The following is a 24,131-nucleotide window of genomic DNA, read 5'->3' on the forward strand; positions in this document are numbered from 1 at the left end:
GTTGCTGTTGCTTTTGTTTTTCTTTATTTCTTTATTTCACATACACATTAGCCATTCAATGGAGAAGCCGGAGAGTCAGGCAAAGATGGTATAACAGAAGCGCAGTGACGGGGGCGGGGCGGGGCGGGGCGGAGAGGGGACAGACGGGCTGGCTGCCTACTTGCATTCCGCTAGGACACTGAAAACCCAGAAAACAAAACAGACAGTAAACTACCCTTGTTTCTTATGTATCTCAGTGCAGAGACGGGGTGGAGGGCGGGGGGGGGGAGACCAGGCTGAAGGAGGAAGAGGGGAGGACAGGGGACGCTAAAGGGAAGCACACCAAATCCATTAGTACTATATATAGAGATACTCGTATATACTGCGTTTCTTAGCCTAAGAAGAAACTTGTTTGACGGGACGGGCGGCCTTTGCGGTCCGCGATGCTGGTGCTGGTCGGGCGCACGGATCTCCCGGGAGGGTCCGAAGTGGGGCTGGCCCAGGCTGGCTTGCGGGGGGAGGGGGGCGCCCCGAGGGTAGGTGGGTGGGGGGAGCAGAGGCGGGGCTGGGGTGCCCCTCGGGCTCTCGATTGGGGGACGAAAGTTCTCGTGACTTTATTGCTCCTTAATTTTCTCTCGTGTGGGTGGGGGGGGGGTCCGTTCGGCACGGTCGGGGTGGGGAAGTGATGGGTCGTCTGAGCCACCCGGCCCCTCTGGGACCCAAAGCGCGGCGTCCGCTCCGCCAGCACGGGGGTGAGAACAAGGCACTAGGTCGGCCGGCCAGCGCGGGGGGGGCGGGTGTGTAAGGCAGTCGACAGGGCTGGTTGAGGGGTGGGGTGGGCTGGGCTGTGTGCGGGCCGTGTGCGTGCGTGCGTGCGTGCGCAGGCCTGGGCGAATCGACCTGTCAGCTTGGCTGGTCCGGTCCTGGAGCGTCGAGCCTTTCCCGTGCTCCCCGGAGGGTGACGGGGGTGGAGGGGGTGGGAGGAATGATGTTGAGTCGGGGGCGCTGGGGCAGGGCGGGGAGGAAACTACCAACTTGCTGAGCGCGCTCCTGATAATGCTGGTGAGGGTCAAGTTGGCGTCTGGCTCAAAGAAGGGCGCTCAGGGGGGAGAGGGAGGGAGGGAGGGGACATTTGTTCGTTGGCATTGACCTCTGCGGGGGTGGGGGCTGGGGACCCCCCCGCCGCGCCCCAGTGCCTGGGTGAGGATGGGGCGAGGAGGGGGCGCCGGCCCCGGGGAGGGGACGCCCGGGGAGACCCGCGGCCAGAGCAGCCCCGCCGCTGGGCGCACGCCGCTGTCCCGTTCCGTTAAACTCAACAAGGAAGGGATATGCGTGTTCCTAACAAGTGCAGGATATTTAATTGATCATAAACTTATGTATAATAGTTTGTGGGTTTTTAAAAACGTACTTTATAATGTAAGAAGCACCAGGGTTTTTATGTTGAATTATCTTAAAAATAATTTTCTCTCGTCCTTTTCCTTTTAGATCTTGTTTTGATTTTTTTTAATGTTCAGGTATTTTTTTAACTCTAAAATGTGAACGTTTCCTTCAGCCCTCCCACCGAAACTGAGAACGAACGACGAAACAAATAAAAACCCCAGATCATCCTTGTCAACGCAGGAAAACGACTTAAAAAAAAACTGAAAACAAACAAAAAAAAGGAAAAAAAACACTCAGCTTTCGTTATCCCCGCGAAGGGCGGGGCAGGCCCGGTTCTTTTAGCGTCCCCAGAGCCGCGAGGACATTACAACAAAAATAGAATTTTTCTTAACAATCTCTTAACATACAAAGATAGGAAAACTCTCTGATGCATTGCACTTGGTTCAATGAAAAAAAAAAGTTCATTTCCCCCATATATATTTTTTTTTGTTTTTTTTTTCTCTTCTAACACGTCCCCACATCTCCTGTGGCCCTCGTCGCCTCTCGCCTGACCCTCACAGCGACACTTGGGAACGGAGCGGCCCCAGCCCCTGCAGCCCCGGCAGCCCCGCCGGGCGCGCTCTGTCCCGGCCCAGCTGGCCTGCAGCTTCCGACCTCGCCGGGGCGGGCGCCCCGCAGAACCCGGCTCCCGCCGCGCCCGCGACCCCGATTGTCTTCGAGGGAAGGGGCACGTGCGGCCGGGCAGGGGGTCCCTTCCGCTCCCCTCTCAGCTCTGACCCTGTTTAGCCAACCAAACTGAAAAATCATTGCACTTTGACCGCGCGTCATGCCCGGCCCACCCGGCCCCCCACCCCCGCCCTACTCCCCATGCCCCCCACAGGCTCCCGCGGGATCCCCTGTCCCCAGCTTCTCAGTCTCCGTCCTCCCCAGGGCTGCAAACGGATGGGGGAGGGCCTTCCTTCAACTTCCAACAAAAGCTACCCCAAGGGCCAGCCACTTTGTGGCTTCCAGCTGGGGAGGAGGCGCCCTCCACTGGTCCCCTCGGCCCCAGGTGAGGGCCCTCTTCCCTTCCCCTCCTTCCCTTCCCTGGCCTGCTGGGGGCCAGCCTCACACACTAGATTCACAATAAATAAAACCCATAACCCACCCCTGCGGTGCAATGTTGGGTTGACTGACTTTCGGAGGATCCCGACCTGTGCTTTGTGTTTTCATACAATTAAGAAAGAGAGAAAGAGAGAGAGAGAGAGAGGCACAAGGACTTAGAAGGGGTCCAAGGAGGGTAGATGGAGGGAGGAGGGAGTAAGGCACAGAAAGACAAGCCAGAGGGGCCAAGTCACACCCGGGATCTGGGCTGGGTGTGTTCCTGCTCCCCTCCCTCCCAGGGGGGCTTCTGAAAACCCTCTGGACAGGCCCCCAACCTTCCCTTGGGGGAGGAGGGGGCTTCAGTGGAGGGGGGAGCTACTTCCTGTGGTGTGTTACCAAATTGTTCCCAAGTTGCTCAACTGGAGGAGGAGTTCCCAACTGCAACAGCAGAAGACCTGAACAATTAATGCCCCACCCCGAAATAAAGAGTAAAAACATTACAGCTGAAATCCAGAGAGAAGTGGCCACAGGGGTGGTGTGGTGGGGAAAGTGGGGGGGAGGACAGAGAAAGCTCCAAAACACATTTGAAAAAGGACGACACCCAACACCCTCCAAAGGAACTGAAAGTGGGCCAGCAGGACGCCTACCTAGCACAGGTGGCGGCTCTAGCCGAGGGCAGCGGCGGCTGCCCTTCCTCCTCGCTTGGCTCCAGGTCCCCTTTCTCCTCCACTCTCCCGGCCCGACCACAGCAGGGCTGTCTGCGTGAGGGGCAGGGACCGATGGGGTGGCACAAGGGCACCTGCATGCGGGCTGGGGCGTGGGGGTGACCTGGGGCCCGTCTCCCCTCACTTAGGCCATGGCAGGAGGGCAACCTTGCGGGCCTGCCTGTGGAGGGAGGGAAGTGTGGAGGGAGGGAAGAGGGGCCTGTCCCATGCTGGGACGGACCTTTGAGAGCATTCTTTTTCCTATGGACTGTACAGGGAGGTCTGGGGTCCCAGGGAACTACCCTTGCAGCTCAGGATGGGGTGGCAAAACACCCTCCATTCCAAGAACACGAAACTAGCTCCAGGGGAAGCCCCCTGCCCACAGCGAGTGGGGCTTCTAGCCCAAGGGTGGGGCAGGGGGACTCCGAGGCCACCCTGCCTCACCCGGTTCAGAGCAGTGGATGGAAGAAGCCAGAGGCAAGGCAGGGAGGACGGGCAGGCGGGGTCTGGAGGGGAGTGCCCTCTGGATCTGCACCCTTCGTCTTTACAAGCTAGTCCTCTGATCCCCCTAGTGAAGCTCTGGCCCCAGCCGAGGGTGGGGTTCTCCCAGGAAGGGCAAGGGTGGGGGACAGGCCCCTTCAGAACGGTGCTGGTTGCTTTGTTTGGGGATTTTGTTCCTTTCCCCAGAAGGCCAGGATGGGATGGGGGAGGAAGGAAGTTCTGCTGCATCCTTTCTTTCTTTCTGTCCTCTGCTTCTCAGTCCGTTTTGCATGTTTCTTTCTGCTTGGCTGCTGGTGCACAGCTCTAACGGGACCTCTTCTGAGGGCTCTCAGAGAACTGGGCTGCTTCGGGGGGCCTGCAGGGGTCCCTGGGCTGGAGGAGAGAAGGGCTGAGTGGCTGATGATGTCTAATTTTTGCTTTTCGGTGGGGCTGGGCTGGGGGATTTTTTTCCACGTCTCAAAATTTCTTCTCCCCCCGTTTGAGGAACCTCTTCTTTTCATTTTGTCATTTCTTTTGTCGATCTTATCAGAGGAACCAGGACTGAATCGGGACAAAAAAGAGGCAACATTGAGAACAGCAGGGGCAGGCCCCTCCTCACTCCCACCTGGCCCTGGGACTGTGGTACCCCGGGCCCCTGGAGGGTCCAGCCCCAGCAAAGCCAAGGACACCAACACTCCACCCAGAGGTACAGCCCCTTCTGTCAGTCTCTCCTATGGGAATCCTGTCCCTTGAGAGACCCTGCCCCCCAGTGCTAGCGTTCAGCTGGCCTTCCCTCGGGCACCATGCCCAGCGGGTAGGACCCCCGTGGCTGATGCTGGCACAATCATAGACCTGGGATCTGGCCATGTTTCCAATTGTTTAGGTTTTTGTGTGGGTCCTGGAGGGTGGGGAGGATGCCAGGCTGGAGCTTTTGTCCCTAGAGGGGTTTGGGGAGTGGGGTGGGGGTGGCCAGCTTCTTGCTGAGTTTTCTTTCTGTCTCTTTGGACTAAAAGCAAAAATTCCCGTCTGTATACCACAGCCAAGGTCCCACAGGCTGAAAGGCTGGCAAGAGAGGGACACCACATGGCTTCAGTCTCTAGCAGTGCTGGTGCTGGGGGAGGAGGCCAGCAGATACACACCCGCCTCCCTCACCCTCTACCCTTAAGGCATCGATTTTCAACCGCTGTGCTGCAAGAATGTGTAAAGCATGCAATACCTGACTAGTCAGGGACACTGACTTCTTTTCCCTTAGATTGTCAAATTAAAAAGAAATGACAATAGCCAATACAACAATAGCCATCCAGTGTGAATGAATCAAAATTATACCTATTTTTTGTCAGATTGGCAAAAAATATGCTTTTTGCTGTGCCGAAGAATTTCAGTAACTAGTTTATGTGTGCCATGAGATGAAAAAGGTTGAAAATCGCTGCCTTAAAGCTATAGCCCTGGAAAGGACCTCAGGCTCCCTAGGGCAGGTGTCGGTTCCCTCAGGGTGACAGCAGGGGGCGCCACATTCCCACAAAAGGGCCTTGGTAGCCAGGAGCACAAAACATACCCAGGGTGGACACCCCTTCCCCTCTCCCTATGGTGGGATACCTGGCAATGTCCTTCACCCAAGGCTCTGGCCCCACCTTGTGGCCAAAAGGTCGGATGTAGGGCATTCTCCTCCACATCTACAGTGCCTAGCTATGCCTGGTGGTACCCTTGGGGCAAAATGGGGGTTCCTGAAAACGCATATTGCCTCTCCCAGGCTCTGGGTTACAGACTCAGATATTCACAACTAACCACAGAGCACACACCAGGACCTGACTCATTCTACCCTTGCTCCTACCCTGCACAGATGCTAGGTAAAGAGAAGGTAAGCTGACCTGCCCAAGGCCACACAGCCCATGGCTGTGCTGGGACTCAAATGCCGGGGGCAGTTCAGAGTCGATGCTCCCAGCTGCTCCCTGACCTGCCTAGGGCCACTGCTAACTCGGCACAGTAAGGGCCTCGGGTGGCCACAGCAGCCAAGTTTTCAAAAGCAGCCAAAAATCCAGACAGAATTTCATGTGAAAATTTCCAGCACTATTGAAAACACTTGTCTTGGTCACACAGGTTAGGTTTGCAGGCCAGACCTGCCCCCGAGGCTCTGACTGGGGGGGTGCCCCCTGGGAGACGGAGACCTCGAGTTTTACAGTGAGAAAAGGTCTCAGAGATCACCCAGAACTCTCTTCGACAATGGGAACATTCTCTACTTGTGCTGCCGTAGAGAACGCAAGTACACACGGCTGCTAACCACTTGAAATGTGACTAGTGTAACTGAAGGACTAAATTTTTCTCTAGTTAATTTAAATTTAAACAGCCACCCATGGCCAGTGGCTATCTTACTGGATGGTGCAACTGGAGGACATTCGAAAATGTGGGGGCTGAGGGTGTCACAGTGACTGGGGCGCTATTGGTGTTTACTGGGTGGGCAGAGATGCTGAACTTCCTGCCACATGCTGCACAACATGCAGAGACGACCTGCCCAGAGTCCGACCCTATCAACTGACTAAAGGCCAAACAGGAGGCTCACGGGAGGGAGGGGGCAGGCGAGGCATGGGGGAAACCCAGGTCTGAGGCATCCCCAGTGTGGGCAGGGGCTGGGGCGGGGGTCAGCAGCCAGCCTTGGGCATTAGTCCTGGCCTTTGGAGGTATGGGACTGCCTGGGTGAGCCATCCCCCCAATACCCAGCTGCACCCCCACCCCCGCCCTCACATCAGCGCTCTCTGGGACTCCCTTCCCAGGAGAGGCTACACTGGAACCCTACACCACTGCCATAGCTGTGAGCCTGCCCCTCCCCTTCTCTGTGAGGGAAAAGGGGATCTGGGGATAAGCAGGACATGGAAGTCCTGCTCAGTCCCTCTGCCCTTAGCAGACCAAGCCAAAGCCCCAGGCTGGCCCCTTTAGGGTCTCCTGAGCTGCAGGGCAGCAGCAGGACTACCACCAGCGCTCAGACCGGTTGGTGGAGGGGCTCCCTCAGAGGAGGACGACTCCAATTCCAGGCCTGGAGTTAGGGACAAAGGCAGCTCCAACAGGGTCCCCAGCACCTCCCCACTGGTCCCAGGAACAGGGATCTGCTGCCAAGCATGGAGTGGCTTTTCTGCTCACCCCTCCCTGCTTCCTGAGCCAGGTCCAAAATTGATTAAAACTAAGTAAAAAGCGCTGCCCAGGGAATGACAAAATTGCAAAAATTCTCTTTTCTTCCCTCATTCTATTGTTCTCTCTCCATCTGGTGCTCCAGAGATCAGCTAAAGTCACTGGTTACTGTGGAAACCGACCCCCACTGTACCCCTGGCGCCCACCCACTGCAGCCTGCCTACCCCCAGGCCCAAGGGCTCTTGGCTAGGCTTGTCCAGCTCTGGTCCCCCCTTCATCCCCCACCGCTGTACACACCTGCCTGCTCCCGGCCAAGGCCCAGGCCCCTTTCAGGAACAACAGGAAGGAAAACTTTCCCAAACTTGCCTCAAACTCTGACTTGGCCCCAATGTCCAAGCAAAGTGAGCAGAGAAAGTGCAGAAGGGAAAGCACAGGGAGGCATGAGGAAAGCTCGTGGCTGTGGTCCCCGAGAGCAAGAGAGCATAGAGAGCAAGCAGGGAAACAGTCAGAGCTGCAGGCAGCCGGCTAGCGGCGGCAGGAGGGAGGGCGGGAGCGGGTGGGAGCGATGGAGCCTTGCAGCCTGGTGCCAGCCCAGAGCTGGGAGGGGAGGCCCGCCAGAGGTCCCTTCCTCTGGCACCCCCTCCCGTCCTCTGCCAGCAGGGCTCTCCCGGGCTCCCTGGCACAGAGAGGAGGGGGCTGGCTCCAGCCCCTGCTCGGAGCCATTGTTTTTCTTCTCAACACCCCCAAGTTCAAGTTCATCTGGGTGTTACATCATGTCTGGTTGCTCTTGGAAACCAGACGGGTCAGACGTGACTCTGGGGAAAGGGGGTGGGAAGCTGAAGGGGGCTGAAGTTCTCCTCCCTCCTCTCCTTCCCACCAGGGAGCTCTGAAGTTTGTAGTTTGACAAAGTTTTTGGCTTTTTGAGGGAGAGAAAGGAAAAGGAAAAAAACAAAACCTCAAACCACACATACAAAACTTCTATCCACTAACTTTCTCTGGACTCGGGCCTCAGGGCAGAGAGGGAGCGGGAGCTGAAAGAGGTGGCCCAGGGCTCTTGGGCTGAGGTGGATTTCCCCGGGGCTAAAACCAAGGCCCTGGGCTTACAGGGCTGTGTTTTTGTAAAAAGAACTTCTACACTATAAAAGCTGCCTCTGCCCTACGCCCGAGGAGGGTGCTCCCTGTGTCCCATGGGCCCTGGGCTCTGGAGGCTATTCCCAGCCTCTTGTGGGCAGGCACGGGAGAGGGGGGCCACATGTGCGTGTGTATAGATGCCTGTGCAAAGCAGTGTCCACAAGGAGCTGCAGTTGGTTGGTGTTTCCTTGTGAGACCTGGGGGCAGATGGGGGTGGGACTGGGGGCTGCAGAAGCTTGGCAGCCCTTCTAACAGGATTCATGGGGAGTTGGGAGAGGGGCTTCCAGGGGGTAACGGGACCTGTCCTGCCCTGCCAGTCTCTGGGCATGTGGCCCACCCAGCCAGCTCTGTCCCTCCTCCACCTTTTGCCCAGCCCACCCAAAACCAGGCAAGAGGGGAGAGCTGGAGACCAGGGCTCCCAGCAAAGCAGGAAGACAGCAACGAGGCAGATGCTGTCCTCCTCCTGACTGGGCTTGCGGCTTCTACCTTTGCTTCTACCAGCCCTGGCCCAGAGCACCTCTAGCCTTGGGTCCTCGGCCACCTTCCCCAGGGCCAAGGCTGTCAGAGCTAATCATCCAATTAGCGATTAACCAGGGGGCCTGGAGGCATCAGCCTGGGGAGGCAGGTTCCACTGGGTGTGCAAACTCCTGAGTCCTGCAGCCCTGCCCCAGCCCCTTCTCCCAGATAAACCCACAGATCTTGGCCTCTTCCCTGACCCCGAGGTGCCTGGTCCCCCTGTGCTCGCTTTCACACTCCTACCTGAGACTGCTGTGGGATGTTCAGAAAGTTGCCGTCCCGGGGTCCGATGCTGACAAACCGGTTGGCAGAGGAGGCGCCTGTCGTTGCGAATGCTGTGGGGAGTAGTAAAGAGAGAGGAAAACCCCCATGAGGCCTTGCAGCCCACCTTGGCACTGCCCTTCGGGGCTGCTGAGAGAGGGAGACACTGGGTTAGACCATGCCGCCCGGGCTGAGGCTGGCAGTGGGAAGGACAGTCCGCAGGGGCCCCTTCATCCTCTCACTCACCAGGAACTCTCACGTCCCCCACCCCCAGCAGTCTGCTTCAGCCAGGCCTCCTCTTTCCTGGCCAGGGGTGAGGGAGGGGCCCTGGAGGCTTCGGCTGAGGGGCTGAGGTCCCGCAGAGCCCGTACTTCCCCCTAACCAGGCACTGGGCAGGCCAGGGACAGTCCTCCTCCCGAAGCACCCAAGGCAGTAGTACCCTTGCTTTCCACTGGCCCCCTCAGGTCTGGAGAGAAGGGGGGCAGGAGGGTGGGAGCTCTGGGAGACTGGCCCCACTGTAGTTGGGGAAGACTGTCTCAGTTGGGCCACCTCTCCAACCAGAGTAGCTAGTTGGGTGCTGCCCATTTCCTACTGTGGACAGTGCCAAGGACTGGGCCAGTGGTTTGGGGAACTTGAAGGGGCCCAAGGGAGGGCAGGGCTGGATGGGATGGGGTTGGAGAGGGGTGCAGGCGTTGGCTGCTGGATAGGGCCTAGGGGTGACACGTCTCAGACGTTCTCTTCCTCTGACCGATGAGCGAGGTCCCAGGGTCCTGTGGTACCCAGGGCCTGCGATGGGCCACAGCACAGGGGGAGGTGGCTAGGGGGCTGGATAGAGGCCGGGGCTTGAGTGTATGGGGCAACTGAGGGGCAAATGGGCCAAACGCCCTCTGTGAACTCCTAGGGGCGAGAATGGGCCCTGAACCTTCAGGGAGGAGCGCATCCCCAGAGGGGACGAAGAGGGTCACAGACAGCCTGGGAGCCCCCCACCCCCTGCCCTGTACCCCATACACCCCAGGGACCCCATGCTCACCAGCTTCTGTCCAGAAGTGCCACCCTGCAGCCTGGTCCCCGTCTCCCACCCTGCCCACCTCCAGTGACCATGACCATGACTTAATGTCTTATGGCAGATGTAGATGGGAACGTGGCATGAAAAGGATGGAGAAGGGAAAAGAACTCAAACCATGAGAGAAGGCAAGACAGAGAGCGCAAGACGAAGAAAAGTGGTGAGATGGGCCACCCCTCCCACTGCGGCCCCAGAAGTCCTGGCCTGTGGCCTGCCAGCCCCCAGAGCACCGGAAGCGCTACCCATGCCCTGCCCAAAGACGGCACGCTGCCCACCCTCCACCTCTCCTGTCGCTCACGTCGGGTCTACCTTGGGCCTCCCAACTCAGATTTTTCTCTTCCCTTGGACAAAAGTTGCCATTGGTTAAAAAAAAAAAAGAGAGAGAGAGAGAGAAAGAGAGAAAGAGATGAAGTAAGCCAAGGTCCAGAGCCCTCCCTTGTCCTTGGAACATCCAACCTGGGGAAGGAATTGAGGGAAGGGGAGAGGGATGGGAGAAAAAAAAAAAAGAGGAACAACGAGAAACCAAATGTGAGACTGAAGGGGAGGGGTCAGGGGCTGGCCTGCTGCACTTTTAGAGGCCTGAATGAAGGGGGGGCAAGGCAAAAAGGGGATGGTGGTGGCGTCGCCTTGTGGTCACATTTAATTTTCTTGGTGTGGGGGGCACGACAAAACAACAACAAAAAATAAAAAAAACAAAACAAAAAAAAAAACGAAAAACGAAAAAAAAACAGCAATCAGGCATGTAGATGACATGGCGGTGCCTCCCTGTCCCTTCCCACCCTGGCCAGCACCCTGGCCTGCGCCCCACTGTGCTCCCCCTCCCGCCCCCAGGGGCCTGGGCCAGGGGCCCGGGCTGGGAGCAGTGGGCGGGCAGGGGGGCTTGTGGTGTGCTGGCTGGTGCAACTGAGGCCCAGGGGGCTGTGTTTGGGGGGATCAGCTTTGTTCTCATCTGGGCAGAAGGCTCTGTGGTGCTCTGGGTTGGGGAGGATTTGGTGATGGGGAGGGCGTGCGGGGCTTTTCTTTTTGCAGTGGAGACTGTTTGGATGAGCCAGGACACTGGGCTTTGTGGTTTCGGTTTCATCGTCCACTTACAAGGTGATGGAGGAGTCAAGGCGGCGCCGTCTGGGGCAGTGCTGGTGGATTTGGAATCAGGCATAGGAAGGGGCACAGGTCTGGCCACTGGAGGCGGCGGCGGTAGCAAAAATGACCCCGGGACTTTGCCCTGGCCGCTACCGTTGGGCTGCGAACAACATAAATAGAGTGACGCATGAAGGCACATCACACACAGACACACGCTCCCCTGCGCGGCCACGCCAGCTCGCTCCTGAGAGCAGGCGCTCCCGGCGGAAGGTGCAGAATAGGGTCCTCTCTCCTGGGGCACAGGGTGGATGAGGGTGGGAGGCCTCAATTTGGTCTCTCTGGTGTTTCTCTCTCTTTTTTTTTTTTTTTGTGTGTGTGTGTGTGGTCCTCCTTTGAAGTTGTGGGAGGAGGAAGGGGAGTAGAGTGTCCGATGGATGGTTTGTTATTTCTTAGGGAACGTGTTTTAGGTACCAAACATGCCACCTAGCCACAGAGCAGCTGCACCTGGAACTCGCACACTCCTGAAGACCTTTTCCTACAGCAGAAAAGATGCGTCAGCTTGCCCCTCCCCTGTGTTCCCACCAAACACACGCATGTCTCCCTCTGCAGATCCCTGAGGTGAGGACTGCCATCCTCTACCCCACATCATGGCCTGGAGGGGACGCTGAGGGCCTTGCCCTCAACTCCAGCAGCCTGAGGACACTGAGGTGCTGGTCTACTTGCTACAGAAGAACATGGGAGGAAAATCCATTTGCTGCCTCTCCAGTTACCACGAGGTTCTTCGAGCAGACCTCCTTGTACAATGCTCTCAGAAGCCCAGATGCTGGGTCACCAGATCCACTCCTTGCCCTTGATTCCCTCTCATGCCTCACACTCCTCTGTATGTCCTTACGTGCATCAGCCTTTGGGCTTCCTGGGATGTAGGCACCACAGGTGAGTCAAAGGTCCTGGCCTCTCGCAGGCACAATTTCACTGGAGAGACCTCCCTGGAGTTCTGGGCATGTACCTCCCCTTGCTCTGGGCAGTGTCTCTGAGGACCACCAGCACCCTGAGCTCAGCGGGGCTGGGCCAGAGCTCTTCGTCCTAAACTGGGTCCTCTCTCATGGAGCAAAGCTCTGCCTGACCAGCGAACCAGGGTTCTCCAAGGTGGGATGCCCCTGTGCTCCTCCTCCTCCTGGTAGGCCACTCCTGTGGGACCCGCACCACCAAGTCTGCAGGTGGCCCATCTTTCTGTCATCACTGGTTCTGCCTGGACTGTGACAATGAGACTCACAAGAAGTCTCCCTTGTGCTGACAGTGTGCTCCTCTGCTCCGCACCCTTGGCGCCCAGCTCTGTACCAGGCACTTTACTCCCGTTGTATCCAATCCGACAACGAATGTGTAAATCAGCAATTCTCGCTTGGGGGCCATTCTGCTCCCCAGGGGCACTGCCATATCTGGAAACATTTTGGTTAGCACAACTTCTGGGGGGATGCGACTGGCAGCTAGTGGGTGGAGACAGGGATGCTGCTCAACACCCTACAATGACCAAGATGGCTCCCCAGACGAAGGCTCATCTGTCCAAACAGTATCAGCACTGCAAGAGGGACACCCTGCTGCAAGGGGAGCTCTACGCCCCCTGTTCACAGCTGAGGAAACAGGCTCTGTGTGGCTGAGTGGTTTGTCCAAAGCCACCGGGCACTAACTGGCACAGCCTGAAGGTCACAGCGACGTCTGACTGCAGGGGTCCTATGGACTTCCTCCAGCAGGCTCAACGACCCTCTTCTCCAAATCCAAGTCCCACTCAATAGTGCTAATCCCAGTTTGACATGGCTGGATGCTCAGACTTCTGACCCCTGAAATCGTCCATAGCTCTCACTGCATCTGACATAAAATAGGATCTCCCCAGTTTGGCATTCAGGGCCCCCATGTTGGAGGCCAGATGGGTCTCCCAGCACTCGTGCCCTTATCCCTCCTCCCCCCAGGGACTCCCCCCCAGCAAAGCGCCTGGGGCTTCCAGATACACAGCCTGAGCAGCTGGGCGACACATGTTCACTGCAGAACCCGCCTAGAATGCCTTTTCCTATACCCGTCAAGGCCCGCTCACAAAACACTGTCCCCAATGTGGGGACCAGCCAAACTCCCTGAACCACCATCCATCTCTCTCTGCCTTGTTCTTCCAGGATGCTCTTGACCTCTACTGGAGACTTTAAAGCACACTGCCACCCACGGTCACCAGTGAGCCACAGAGCCACAGAGGGTCACCTCCATGTGGCTCAAGCCTACAGCATTCGAGTCCCACTGAGTCAAATCAACTAGTCCATCCTGACGCACTTTAGAACTACAGAGCCTCACGCCCCTGTAAGCCCTGGCCATTCTTTCCATCGTCCTTCACCTCTAAGGACCAGCTTGGGTCTGACATTGTCCCTCCAAGTGGTTCTCTGGACTTCATTCTTCTGGCCCATTCAGAGGCCCCTGACACAAGCAAGCCATGGCTGCTGGTCCCCATCTGTGTCCTGGGCAGGAGACCCTTTATGTCAAGTGTCATTTTAGAAACAGTCCCTTCAGTTCCAGGCACAGGCCAGAGGGGTTTCCAGTTCTGCGAGGTTGATGTTGAGATACAAGCAGCAACCACTCTCCCTCCTTTCCATGGCCTAACAGGTCACTGTCTCATTTTTCAATCAGGGCAGGAAACTCCACAGACCACAGCCTCACTCCTCTTCTCTGGGCCATCCTGAGCCCAGGGCCCCAGGAAGCTGAGATGCAGGGCCTTTCCGGGCAGCTCTGGCTCCCAGGGCAGCTTCTACCTCTTTCTAGTCCCCAGAGCCAGTCTGCACCCAGGAGGATCTAAATCACTAATCCCACCCGATAATGCTGATCCCAGTTTCATGTGGCTGGACATCAAAACCTACTTTTTTACAACATTTGATTTCTAGAAGCAAATTCCAACCAGGCTAGGTGTCTCTGCTCTGGTTGGGTTATAAGTTGAGGTTTTTAAAATCTCAAAGTGTGACTTTGCAGCAACTTAAAGCCTCGTGAGTTAAGAGCTAGAAGTGCATGCTAGTGACCGATGAAGAGGAGGGCCTGGCTGCTCCAGCGTTGGTGGTGGAGACTGAGCTAAAACCAGGCCTGCTGATGCCCCCTGAGCCCTGCGGCCTTTCCAATGCATTTGTCTGGTGGTCTCTTCTCTCTGCCAGAAACACAGCTAACGAGGCGTCCTCTTTCTGTTCTTCACATCTCTGAGAGGTGTTTCCATTCAGCCTCAGACTTTACTGATATGGTTCTCCTTAATCAGGGCCTTACACTGGGGTCCCAAGATAGGCCATAAGTGGCACCTGGGCACCCTTCTGCAAATCATCTGTAAAACTTTTGTATGCACATATTTTTCTAAAAAGATGATCTGTAACTTCGAACTCTCGTGGAAGTTACAAATTGACTCCTCTAGCTCTGGATCAGTGGTTCTCAAAGTGGTCCCCTGAACAGAAGCCACAGCAGCGCCTGGAACTTGGGGAGAAATACAGATTCTCAGGCCTACTGCAGACCTACTGAATCAGAATCAGGTGAGGCCCAGCCACCTGTGTGTTTGCAAGGCTTCCAGGTGACTCTGCATGCTAACTACTGCTCTGAACGTGGCCATGGAGCAAGTACAGCTTAGTGTGGGCCACCCCCTGCCACCAAGTCAGCTGCAGATCCGGGGCCTCTGGCGCTCTCCCCCTCCACAGCCTGGTGCTGTCTCTAGATGCCTCTCAGACAGTGGGCCAGCTGCAGCAGGCTCACCACAGACACCCCATCTTCTCTTGGGCACAACAGGTCACAAGAAGAAACTCAAAGAGGCTGCTCCCCAGCCGAGCCAGCCTCCCTGTTTAACCAGGGTAGCTGTTTCCTCCTACCTGCAGTGTTTGTCCACAGTCTACTTGGAGCAAGTACCTGTCTGGAGGAGAGAACCTTCTAGGCCAAGTGAGACCCTAATCTTGAGCAGTCAAGTCAAGGGAGAGTGTCAGGACCCAGCCGTCAGGATGCCAAGGGGTTGATTGGCTCTCTGGACTAAACTGCTCCCCCAGGTTGGTCTCATGGATTCCAAACCCCAGCTGCCTCTGTAGGTGAGAAGGCAGGCAAGGCAGGGTTCCAGGCCTCTCTGATCCACACTGTACAAGTCCCAAGGGGCCTGGGACATGGGCTGGCACTTCCCACAGACTCTGATGGCATCTCTGGAGAAAGTGCAGTAGCTGTCAGGGGTCACATCCACTTTTCCCTGAATGCCCCTAAAAGCAAACAGAGCTTGTCCAGAGAGGTGGGCAAGGCTCTGAGTGTGCTAAGGAACTACAGAGTCAGCAAAGAAACCCTTGAAGGGCACAGAGGGGAAGGAGCTGGAAAGCAGGAGGGAAAGCAGGAGGGAGGGAAGAGGGAGTGAGGAAGCCCCCCCGCTGCCCCACCAATAATACACCAGCACTCAGCAAACGCCCACGCTGTTCAGGGCACCTGCAGGCTGCCCGCTGCTTCCCCTGGGTGTGGTCTGGCATGGGTTTCTGATTTGCTTCCCTCGTCGTGGCCCTTTGAGCAACGTCCCCACCTAACCTCTGGACGGACTGGGGGACAGCAGCTGGACATTCTCATAATGCATCATGCTGCTGGGGCTCTGGAACCTTTCCAAAGGTTCAGAGACCATTGTTCCCAACCCAGAGTGGTCCCCCAGGGACTGAGGACCACTTTCCCACTGAAGAAGGGTTGTCTCTGGCCCACCAATGTCTGGGATAATTCCTTTGCTAAGCTACCCCACGATTCTGCTTGTCAGTGACCCAGGCTCTAGAGATCATTAACAAAGAAGGGCCATGTCCCCCCACACCCTCTACCCCTCACCCCCTGCAGAGCTCCATGGGAAACCAGTCTCTCCCAGGTTAAGGAGCAGGGCTGTGCTACAAAACCATAAGTAACCTGGAAACTCTTTGTTAAGAGTCCTGCCAACAGGAGTTTGAAGTCTGGAGATACTCCTGATCATCATGACTGGGGAGGGGGTGGTGCTGCTGGCTTCTAGCATGTGGGGGCCAGGGCTGTGGCTCAGCACCCCACAATGCCCAGGACAGCCTCACACCACGGAGAATGAACAGCCCCAAGTGGCGATAGGGCCATGGTTGGGAAACCTTGCCTAGAACCTACAAAATCCTCACAGCCCTGAGGCTGAAGAGGGGCATGAGGAGCTAAGGGGCTGGGCCTGGACTGAACAGCTCATGGGTGCACTCCTGGGGGAACAGAGACTGAAGACAGGGCAAGGTGCCCGAGCAAGGCGGGCCCTGCTGCTGCCTCCAGCTCTCCGGACTAGACCGTGATAGAGCGGCCCCGGCACAATACACAGGCCCCTACCCCAGACCGGAAAGCTAAGGTGTGCGCACTGCCGGCTCTCTGCTGCTCCAGTCCCAGGTGGGCTCCCGGCTCTTAGGCCCTCTCCCTGTAATCCTGACACAGACGGACAGACACAGAGATGAGCTGTGGTGGGGCTACTGGGCCTCTCGACTCACCTGTCCGGTGGCCTGGCCTGAGCCATCTGAGCACACAAACTGCACGAACTCCTTCAGCGAGTCCTGCCCGTGGTGGTGGTGGTAGCGGATGGTTGGGTGCGTGAAGTACGGGCTCGACTGCTGGATGATGGATGTGGAGGGGAAGTGCAACGCTGACGCCGTGGCCCGGGGGCTCCCTGCATGCATGTGGGCGGGAAGAGAGGACATCAGCGGACAGAAGATGAGGTAAACCACTGGTCAGGGCACTGAGGGTTCGCAGGAAAGGGAGAACAGGCAAGAGCAGGGCCAGGACCAGGGTAAGGAAAATGAGGGGCCGTCCTCTGAGTGGAAGTTGGGAGATAGTGCAAACCAACAGCAACAACAAAAAACCTTAGTCATCAAGGTAAATAACATTTCAATGCAATATTTTTAAAAATCCAGTTGGCGAATTTGGGCCTGTGCCCCACCAGCTGCTCTTCTTTGCAAACACAGTTTGATGGGGACCAAGGCCCGGTTCACAGTGTGACGAGCAAGGCAGGTCCTGCAAGCACAGCGTCGGCCTGGTCTTTTGTTTAAAATGTCGACATTTGCTCACTGTCTATTTTTTCTAAAGTTTTAATTTTTAAAAATAATGCATTAAAACACCACTAATTGTGACAACTGAGATTCTGGGTGCCCCCTTGCATTTTGCTCCTGAGGTGAGGGCTAGGGCATGGGTGGGGCCTGGAGAAGGGAGGAGACATGGGGGACTGGACTCGCACCTGTGCGGGACGGGCCTGTGACGTGCACGCAGAGCCGTGCATCTCCCGCATGTGGGTGGGCGGGCGCCAGGTCGCTGCTGCCCAGGCCCCATCGCATTCGCACATGCGTCCTTGTGCACGTGAGCTCACACACACAATTCGCGCCCCGGAGCAGGCCCCAGCCTTCCCCAGCCAGCCCTCTCCTGCCCGTCTGTTTCCAATCAGCTCGCTTTTGCTCTCGGTTTCATTAGGGGGCTGAGGAAACTTGGCTTCTCTCTGGAGTTCATAAAAGCTGAGTGGAGCTGGGCCGGCTGCCTCCCGCAGCAAACGGCCTGGGCTCCCTGCCCCCACCTTGAGGCCACCACACCCTGCCCCAGCGCAGGCTGCCTCTGGGCTCCCAGCCAGGAGGCCCCGAGGAGGAAGCCGGGAGGGCGAACCTTGCTGTTCTCTGTGTCCTATGGAAGGGCCCAGGAGATGGTGAGTGGACACAGGGCTGTGTCCAGAAAAAGTTCAAGCCTCTTTCTACCAGATGGGTGCCAGATGGGTGCCAAGGTGAGGGAGAAGGAAGTGAGGGAGTGGTGAGGCTGAGGACTCAGCTCCCACAACTTCCTGATTCTGTCCCCTCAGAAACGCAGAGGCGTTCTCCCTGCCCAGGGCCTTCTCTAGAGATTAAAGCCAGAGAGCCCCGACGTCAGCAGCCGGCTCTACTCCCGGAACAACAGCCTAGGTGCCACCGGGGGACCCCAGGTTTCTATGAGTGCTCTTGTCAATCTGTGCCCCATGCCAAGCTGGTCTGGTGCTGGGAAGCCAGACCCTGAGCATGGCCAGGAGCTGGGAAAGAATAGCTGAAAGGAGGGCAGAGGGAGAAGCCTAAGCTTTCCCAACCACAGCTGGCGCGGGGAGAAGAGAACTGGGCAGGCCTGAGGTCTCCGCAGTCAGAGGGCGAGTCAGAGGAGGCCTGAGGACAGGCCTGTGCACATGTCCACACACACAAGCACACTCCCCGCCACACATGTACGCACCCAGGTGCACACATGCAAGCACATAGCACACCTGCAAGCACGTTCACACACGTGCACGTGGGGAGTGAGAAGCAAGTGAGAGGATGCTTGAGGACAAGGTGAGGAGGCCCAGCGGCTGGCTGGTCCTTTGGCCGGTGCTGCTGTGGAGGGAGGGCCCATTCCCTTGCCCACCCGCTGCCGTACTGGAGCCCCCTCGGAGAGCTTGGGGCTGTCGCCCTGACGGACCCTGGCCCCTTCACCTGGCCAGCTGCCCCTCAGCGTTCCGCCACCTCCCCCATGTCCCCTTCTGGGCCCCCATTTCTCACCTGGTCTGACTCCAGCAAGCACAGGCAGCGGGTGGTGAGTGAAAGCCATGCGCGGGGAGCTGCCCTGAGAGGAGAGGGCACTGCAGAAGTCCAGCTTTCCTGACTTCTTTAGAGAAGCCGGGCCTGGGGGGAGGAATCAGCAACACAGTGCAGGTTTAGCTGGGCCAGGGCGGGAGCAGGGGAAGGCGGGAAGCCAGCAGCTCACTCATTCTCCTTGGCCCTCCCGGCTGCCCTTCCCCCACAGGGCTCCTCCTGCCTCCTGTGCCCCATGGGGCTGCATCTCAGGCCCTGCGTGCAGACCAGCCAGCCCCGAGTGCTTCCGAGAGGAGAGGAAAGTGAGGCACTTGGGGCTGCTGGGCAGGGGGTGAGTGGGGTCCATCTTGTCCCCTGATGAGCACACAGCAAGCTCATGGGGCACAGACGAAAGGGTGGGACACAGGGTCAGGGGGCCAGGCAGGGCACTGGGGGCAGGGCTGGCCAGGTGAGAGCTGCCTGGGCCAGGGGCCCCAAAGGCTGGACTGTCTCAGGATGGGATGTTTGAGGGCTTTGTTTTGCTCCTGGTGCCAGAACTTGAGTGGCATTTAGCAGGAGACAGGGGCACAGAGAACACCCCTCTAGAACCCTGATGCTGCCCACCAAGGTCATCTCAGTGCCCAGGGGGCACCACATCCAAACAACACTATGACCAAGCAGGGCCCCAGGGCTGAGTCCTCTGGAGGAGCTTGTCTGGTCCCTGGGCTGAGCCTCCGAGGCTGTGACCAGGCTGGGAGGGAGGGGTAAGGTGGAGTCGGAGCAGATCTCTGCAGCTGCCATCTTTGAGGCACAAATCAAGTCAGTTTGGGGGTGGGGGGCTAGGGGACTTCAGAACAGAGAAATAAGAGCCATTTAAACGGCATAGGGAAGAGGCGGGGGAAGGATGAACTCCCAGCCGCCGCCAGAAGAGGTGTTATCTGGCGGCAGCTGTGTGCCACCTGATAGCTGGCACAGTGTGGGGGGGGAGCACCCCCACCAGCTGTGCACAGCTGTCCCCTAGGCCGCACAGCACCTCCCCAGCTGTTCCCTGTCCTGCAGCTGGGCTGCTTAATTGGCGATTTGTCTCAGCACAGGGAAGCAACATAGAAAGGGGGCAAGGAAGAAAAGAGGAAAGCGAGGAAGCTGGGGTGCCACGGCAAGAGGATGTTGGAAGCTGTGCATGCGTGGCAGGACTGCCAGAAGGAGCAGAAATGGCAGGCTCTACACAGACAGCCAGGAAAGGAGAGAGCAGGAGCCTAGAGGGGAGGGCTCCTGGGGAACCACGTCTGGGCAGAGGGGCCTGGAGGCCACCAGCCATGGCGGATGCATCTGTAAGGCACATGAGGCCTTACAGAAGCGGTCACTTAACTGAGGCCCTGGCAGGGGTGTCTTCAGAGGCTTCTCAACTGCTTTTATGCCTCCCAAGGTTCCCCAGGGGAGCATCTGAGCTGTGCTGGCCCATGTCCCCCACCTGCCTCCAGGAAACTCTGGGAGGGGCACCCAAAGTCCTATGGAGTGATGTCCCACAAAGGCAAGCCTTAATGGTGATTAAGAGCCTGCTCCCTGAACCCAAGGCCTGGAGGAGAACCCTCCTTCCCTCTTCCCATCCTCCCCGCCTCCTGAGGAGCCCAGAGCAGAAGCAGATTCTGTGTCTGGACAGCACCTCCCCACCCTTTGGCTTTGTTTCTCCCCCAGCCCAGCCCCCTGCCCATCCACTTGGCCCTTCCCAGTAGGGTCACATCTGGAAAACACCAGGAAAAGTACCACTGGGTCAGACCTTCATCTTCCTGTGTTGGGAAACAAAGCCTCAGTCCCCAGGCTGGAGCACAACAGAGGTGCCCGGTGCACACCCCGCCCATGTGGGGTTGCACCCTCTACCCCAGATGCTCACTCTCTCAAGGACATGACACAGACTGCACCACCAGTGTGCCAGGCAGAAGTGCCCTGCAGCCAGCCTCCTCACACCTGCACACAAGTGCACACACACTCATGCACATCTTCTATCCCACCTGGGCTCTCCGGTCTACCCACGCCTCCTAGCAAGCCTGGAAGTGACGGTGGCTGGGTTCACCAGGAAGGGGGTGGCTAGAGGTGGCTGGGAGACCTAAAGACAATTCTGCTCACCCTTTGCCAGACTCCGCTCCTTTCTGGGAAGCCGAGCCCTTTAAGCCAGCAGTTTTCAGCTCAGGAAGAGTCTCTCCTCACCCCACCCAACGGACATTCAGCAGTGTCTGGAGACATTTTTGGCCATCACACCTGTCAGGGGCGTTGCGCACTAGCATCTAGTGAGTGGAGGCCAGGGCTGCTTCTCAACACTCTATAGTGCCCAGGACGCTCCACCACAGAAAGTGACCCGGCCCCATCTGTGTCAGCCATACCCAGTGTGAGAAACTGCTTTACACCATGAAGACCACAGAGCTGAGGCAACCTTTCTACAGAAATCCCAAGAGAAAAAGTCCAAGAAGGCTTTGAACAGGAGGCCACGGCCACCTGCAGGGCACCAGAGGCCTCTGCTTTCCTCCTGCCATGCCACTGGGTGCTGCTGCCCACTCGGTGACAGCCCAGCTCCTCGCCTCTGCTCCCTTCTTCAGCCTGGACTGCCCTCCTCTGGAAGATCAGGAGGCCAGAAGCCAGGCAGTACCAACAGTGGGGGCACCGGTGGGAGAACTGCCAGGTAAACTGTGGGGAAGAAGAGGTTCTGGGGTGCCCTTGTGCTGGGCCAGGCCCTGTGACACCCATACCTGCATCCACATCGTTGGGCCACCCGCTGGACTGGCTGCTGCCAGCTGCTGGGGAGCGGCCTGTCCCCGGATAGAAGACATCGTCAACAGGGCTCTCCATCTCGCTGTCATCGATGGACTTGGGGCGCTTGGTGGTGCTGGAAAAGGAGGAGAGGGAGCAGGTGGGCCAAGGGCAGGCATAGATATGGTGCTCAGGCTGAGTGAGCCTGCACCGAGGGCCTTCCATGTTGGGAGCAGTTGCCTGCTGACAGCAGTATTTCTGGGCACTCACTGGTGTCCACCTCCAGACCAGCCCTGCAACCCCTTGGGCCTGCCTGATCCTCCTCCTCCTTTATCACCTTCTTGGTCCTTGATACCATCATCTATTGAAGCTGCCCAAGTCAAAGAAGTGGGCAAAATCCTCAGCTACTTCCTGGGCCACACCTTCTATTTCCCATCAGCCCCCAGGGCTGGGTGAGGTGACTGAGGCGCTCACCAGGGAAAAAAACGCCAGGGAGCGCCACAAAACTCCACCATCAAAATATTGTAAGTGTGAAAATGGTATCACATTTTACTGTAATATTTAAACAAATCAGGATGAACACCAAAATCCTCACAATAAAGCACAACATCCAAGTCTTTTTAAAAAGGGATGAGATCCCACCCTGCCCTGTACAACTGGCCCTGACCAGGCCTTACTGTGTCCACCCTAGGACATCGCTGAATGACCGCACCCTTCCCTCTCTTCCACTCCCCCACCTCCAGGGCTCAGGCCCTCCTCCAGCCAGGTGGAGGGCCTCTGACTCGCTGTTGTTTCTCCCCACGCACATGGCTACTATAGGCGCTTTCTGAGCACACATCCCCAGCATCTCCTGCTTGAAATCATTCAGTGGGTTTTCAGTCTAAACACCTTCCTCTGGCCTCCGAAACCCTCCACGAGTGGTCCCGCCAGCCTGTGTAGCCTCGGCTGGGATGGAGGCTGCTCTGTCTTCCTGGAGTGTCCCCCCATGCCCTTCCCAGCACGCTGCAGGTCTGGGCCCTGGAGCCACATTCCCAAGGGAGAGGCCTTCTTGGATCCCCACTGGGAGCACCTTTCTTTAGGTCTGTGTTCCCAGGGCTGAGTGCCCACAGCAGGAACTTCGGGGAGTACAGGGTACAGTAGGCCCTGGCTGCCCTGGAGCCAGTGGCCTCAACAAGGGGTGACCTTTGAAGCACTCAGGGAGCTGTAATATAGCTGTTCACAACACCTGAGATGACCTGGAGGTAGGGGCAGGGAGGAGGGAGGCAAGGGGCGCAGGGCTTACCTGGTGGAAGGAGGGGAGGTGATGGACCGCCGCCCCAGGGTCACCTGGTTTATGTTGTAGTAGTTGGGACTCTCCAGGTCTGCCAGCGAGAAGTTGGGCCCTGATGCTGTTGCAACAGGAGCTGGGAAGAAGGGAGAAGATGATTAGTTTGGAAGGTGCAGGAGGCCCAGTGGAGTCTGTTTTGTTGCCATGAGCAGTGAAGCTCCCCAGAAGCCCCAGGGCACGATCCCTGTGCAGCCTGCTAGGGAAACCTCCTCCTGGCTGCTGGACATGAGCCCTTAGCTGTGATTTTTTTAAAAATATATTTTTATTTATTTATTTTTAGAGAGGGGGGAAGGAGGGAGAAAGAGAGGGAGAAAAACATCAATGTGTGGTGGCTTCTCACATGCCCCCAACTGGGAACCTGGCCCAGACATGTGCCCTGACTGGGAATTGAACTGGGGACCCTTTGGTTCAAAGGCCAGTGCTCAATCCACTGAGCCACACCAGCCAGGGCCTACTTGTGATTCTTTTCTTCCAAAGCACAGACTAGAAATGTGGCTCTCTGGACACCTCCGCTCCACTCAGCCTGGTGCCCATGAGGCAGGTGACGTCCCAGGAAGCCCTGTCTGCCCCCTTCCCCAGTAATACCCCATACCCCATCAGCAGGGGGCCACCTCCTCACCCCCATCCCTGCTGACTCAGCCTTGGCCAGGAAGAAAGAACTCACTTACTCTGTGATACTCTGACAAGCTCCGTCACATTCCAGACCCCGGAAGTCACAAAACAGTCCTGGAAACTTAAGTGCCCTGAGGAGGGAAAAGAGCTAGTGAGTGTGAATGAGTTGAAGCAAGGCCAGGAAGGCTGCCTGCCGGTTTCCTCAAAGTTCTCCCCACCTCCCCACTGCTCCCATGGAAGAAGTGGTATGCTCCAGGTGAGTCCCCTCCCCTCTAGCTGGCAGCCAAAGCTCAGTTAAGGGACAACTGAGTAAAGGGGAAAGAAATGGTGGAAGGCAGAGGAGGGCCTGGGGGGCAGGGCAGGCAGGAGGGCAGGTGGGCTGGGGGAACTGACCATTGGGCAGTGGTTTGATGTCCGCATCTCCTTGCTGGTTTGAACTATCTGATTGTCCGGATTCTGCAGGAGACACAAAGGGGAAGATGGGTCAAAACCAAAGTGCCCCACAAACAGCTACCTCTCCAGCCCTGTAAACACCTCCCCGCTCCAGGAGCAGCCCGGGGAGACTCCGGAGACCAGAAGAGGGAGAAGAAACTACCGTGGTGGGGATTCCTGGGCACCACAGGGTGTTGGGGAGCATCCCTGGCCTCCACCCACTAGATGCCAGTAGCACCCCAGTTGTGACAACCCAAACCATCTCCAGACACTGCGCAATGTACCCTGGCAACAGTCACCAGTGGGCAAACAGCACTGGCTGACAGGGCAAGAAGGGTACCTAGGAGAGAAGCCAGCGACCATTCTGCACAGCTGGGATGGACCCAAGGGTTCGCCATCTTCCACCCACCTCAAGTGCCCAGAGAAGCAGCCCCTTCCTTTCCTCACTTCATTAACTGGAGCCATTCCTGTCTTCCTGAGCCACCCCCACCTCACCTTTATGCTTACAGGCAGTGCCTGGCAACACGGAGAGGGGAGGTCTGCCCTGACGCTGTTGCCCGCTCTGTGCCAGCCTGTCTGGGCTGTCTCATGCCCCAGTGCCACAGCTGCTCGGAGGGAGCCCCGAAACAAGGGCCCATTGTGCAGTGGGAGCTCACAGAGGGCTGGGGGCA

At 57.5% G+C, this 24,131-nt stretch overlaps 1 protein-coding gene across 5 annotated transcripts in view; it reads right to left on the reverse strand.

Moving 5' to 3' along the window:
• Window positions 1-2,939: 2,939 nt before the first annotated feature.
• The window catches only part of NFIX (nuclear factor I X), a 92,650-nt gene continuing 71,458 nt past the window's right edge, over window positions 2,940-24,131 (reverse strand). For 2 of the 5 annotated variants that reach the window (XM_045852855.1, XM_045852854.1), the window contains exons 3-11: window positions 23,422-23,484; window positions 23,085-23,159; window positions 22,372-22,492; window positions 21,089-21,225; window positions 18,336-18,458; window positions 16,290-16,465; window positions 10,810-10,957; window positions 8,637-8,728; window positions 2,940-4,187 (exon numbers count right to left, since the gene is read on the reverse strand). In XM_045852855.1, the coding sequence (XP_045708811.1) occupies window positions 4,173-4,187; window positions 8,637-8,728; window positions 10,810-10,957; window positions 16,290-16,465; window positions 18,336-18,458; window positions 21,089-21,225; window positions 22,372-22,492; window positions 23,085-23,159; window positions 23,422-23,484 (950 nt within the window). In that variant the 3' untranslated portion in view covers window positions 2,940-4,172. The remainder of the gene's footprint in view (window positions 4,188-8,636; window positions 8,729-10,809; window positions 10,958-16,289; window positions 16,466-18,335; window positions 18,459-21,088; window positions 21,226-22,371; window positions 22,493-23,084; window positions 23,160-23,421; window positions 23,485-24,131) is intronic. The other 3 variants (XM_045852856.1, XM_045852857.1, XM_045852858.1) reach the window with 3 other exon arrangements.

This window comes from Phyllostomus hastatus, unplaced genomic scaffold (genome assembly GCF_019186645.2).
Source record: "Phyllostomus hastatus isolate PE091 unplaced genomic scaffold, TTU_PhHast_1.1 phas_contig_98, whole genome shotgun sequence".
NCBI lineage: Eukaryota > Metazoa > Chordata > Mammalia > Chiroptera > Phyllostomidae > Phyllostomus > Phyllostomus hastatus.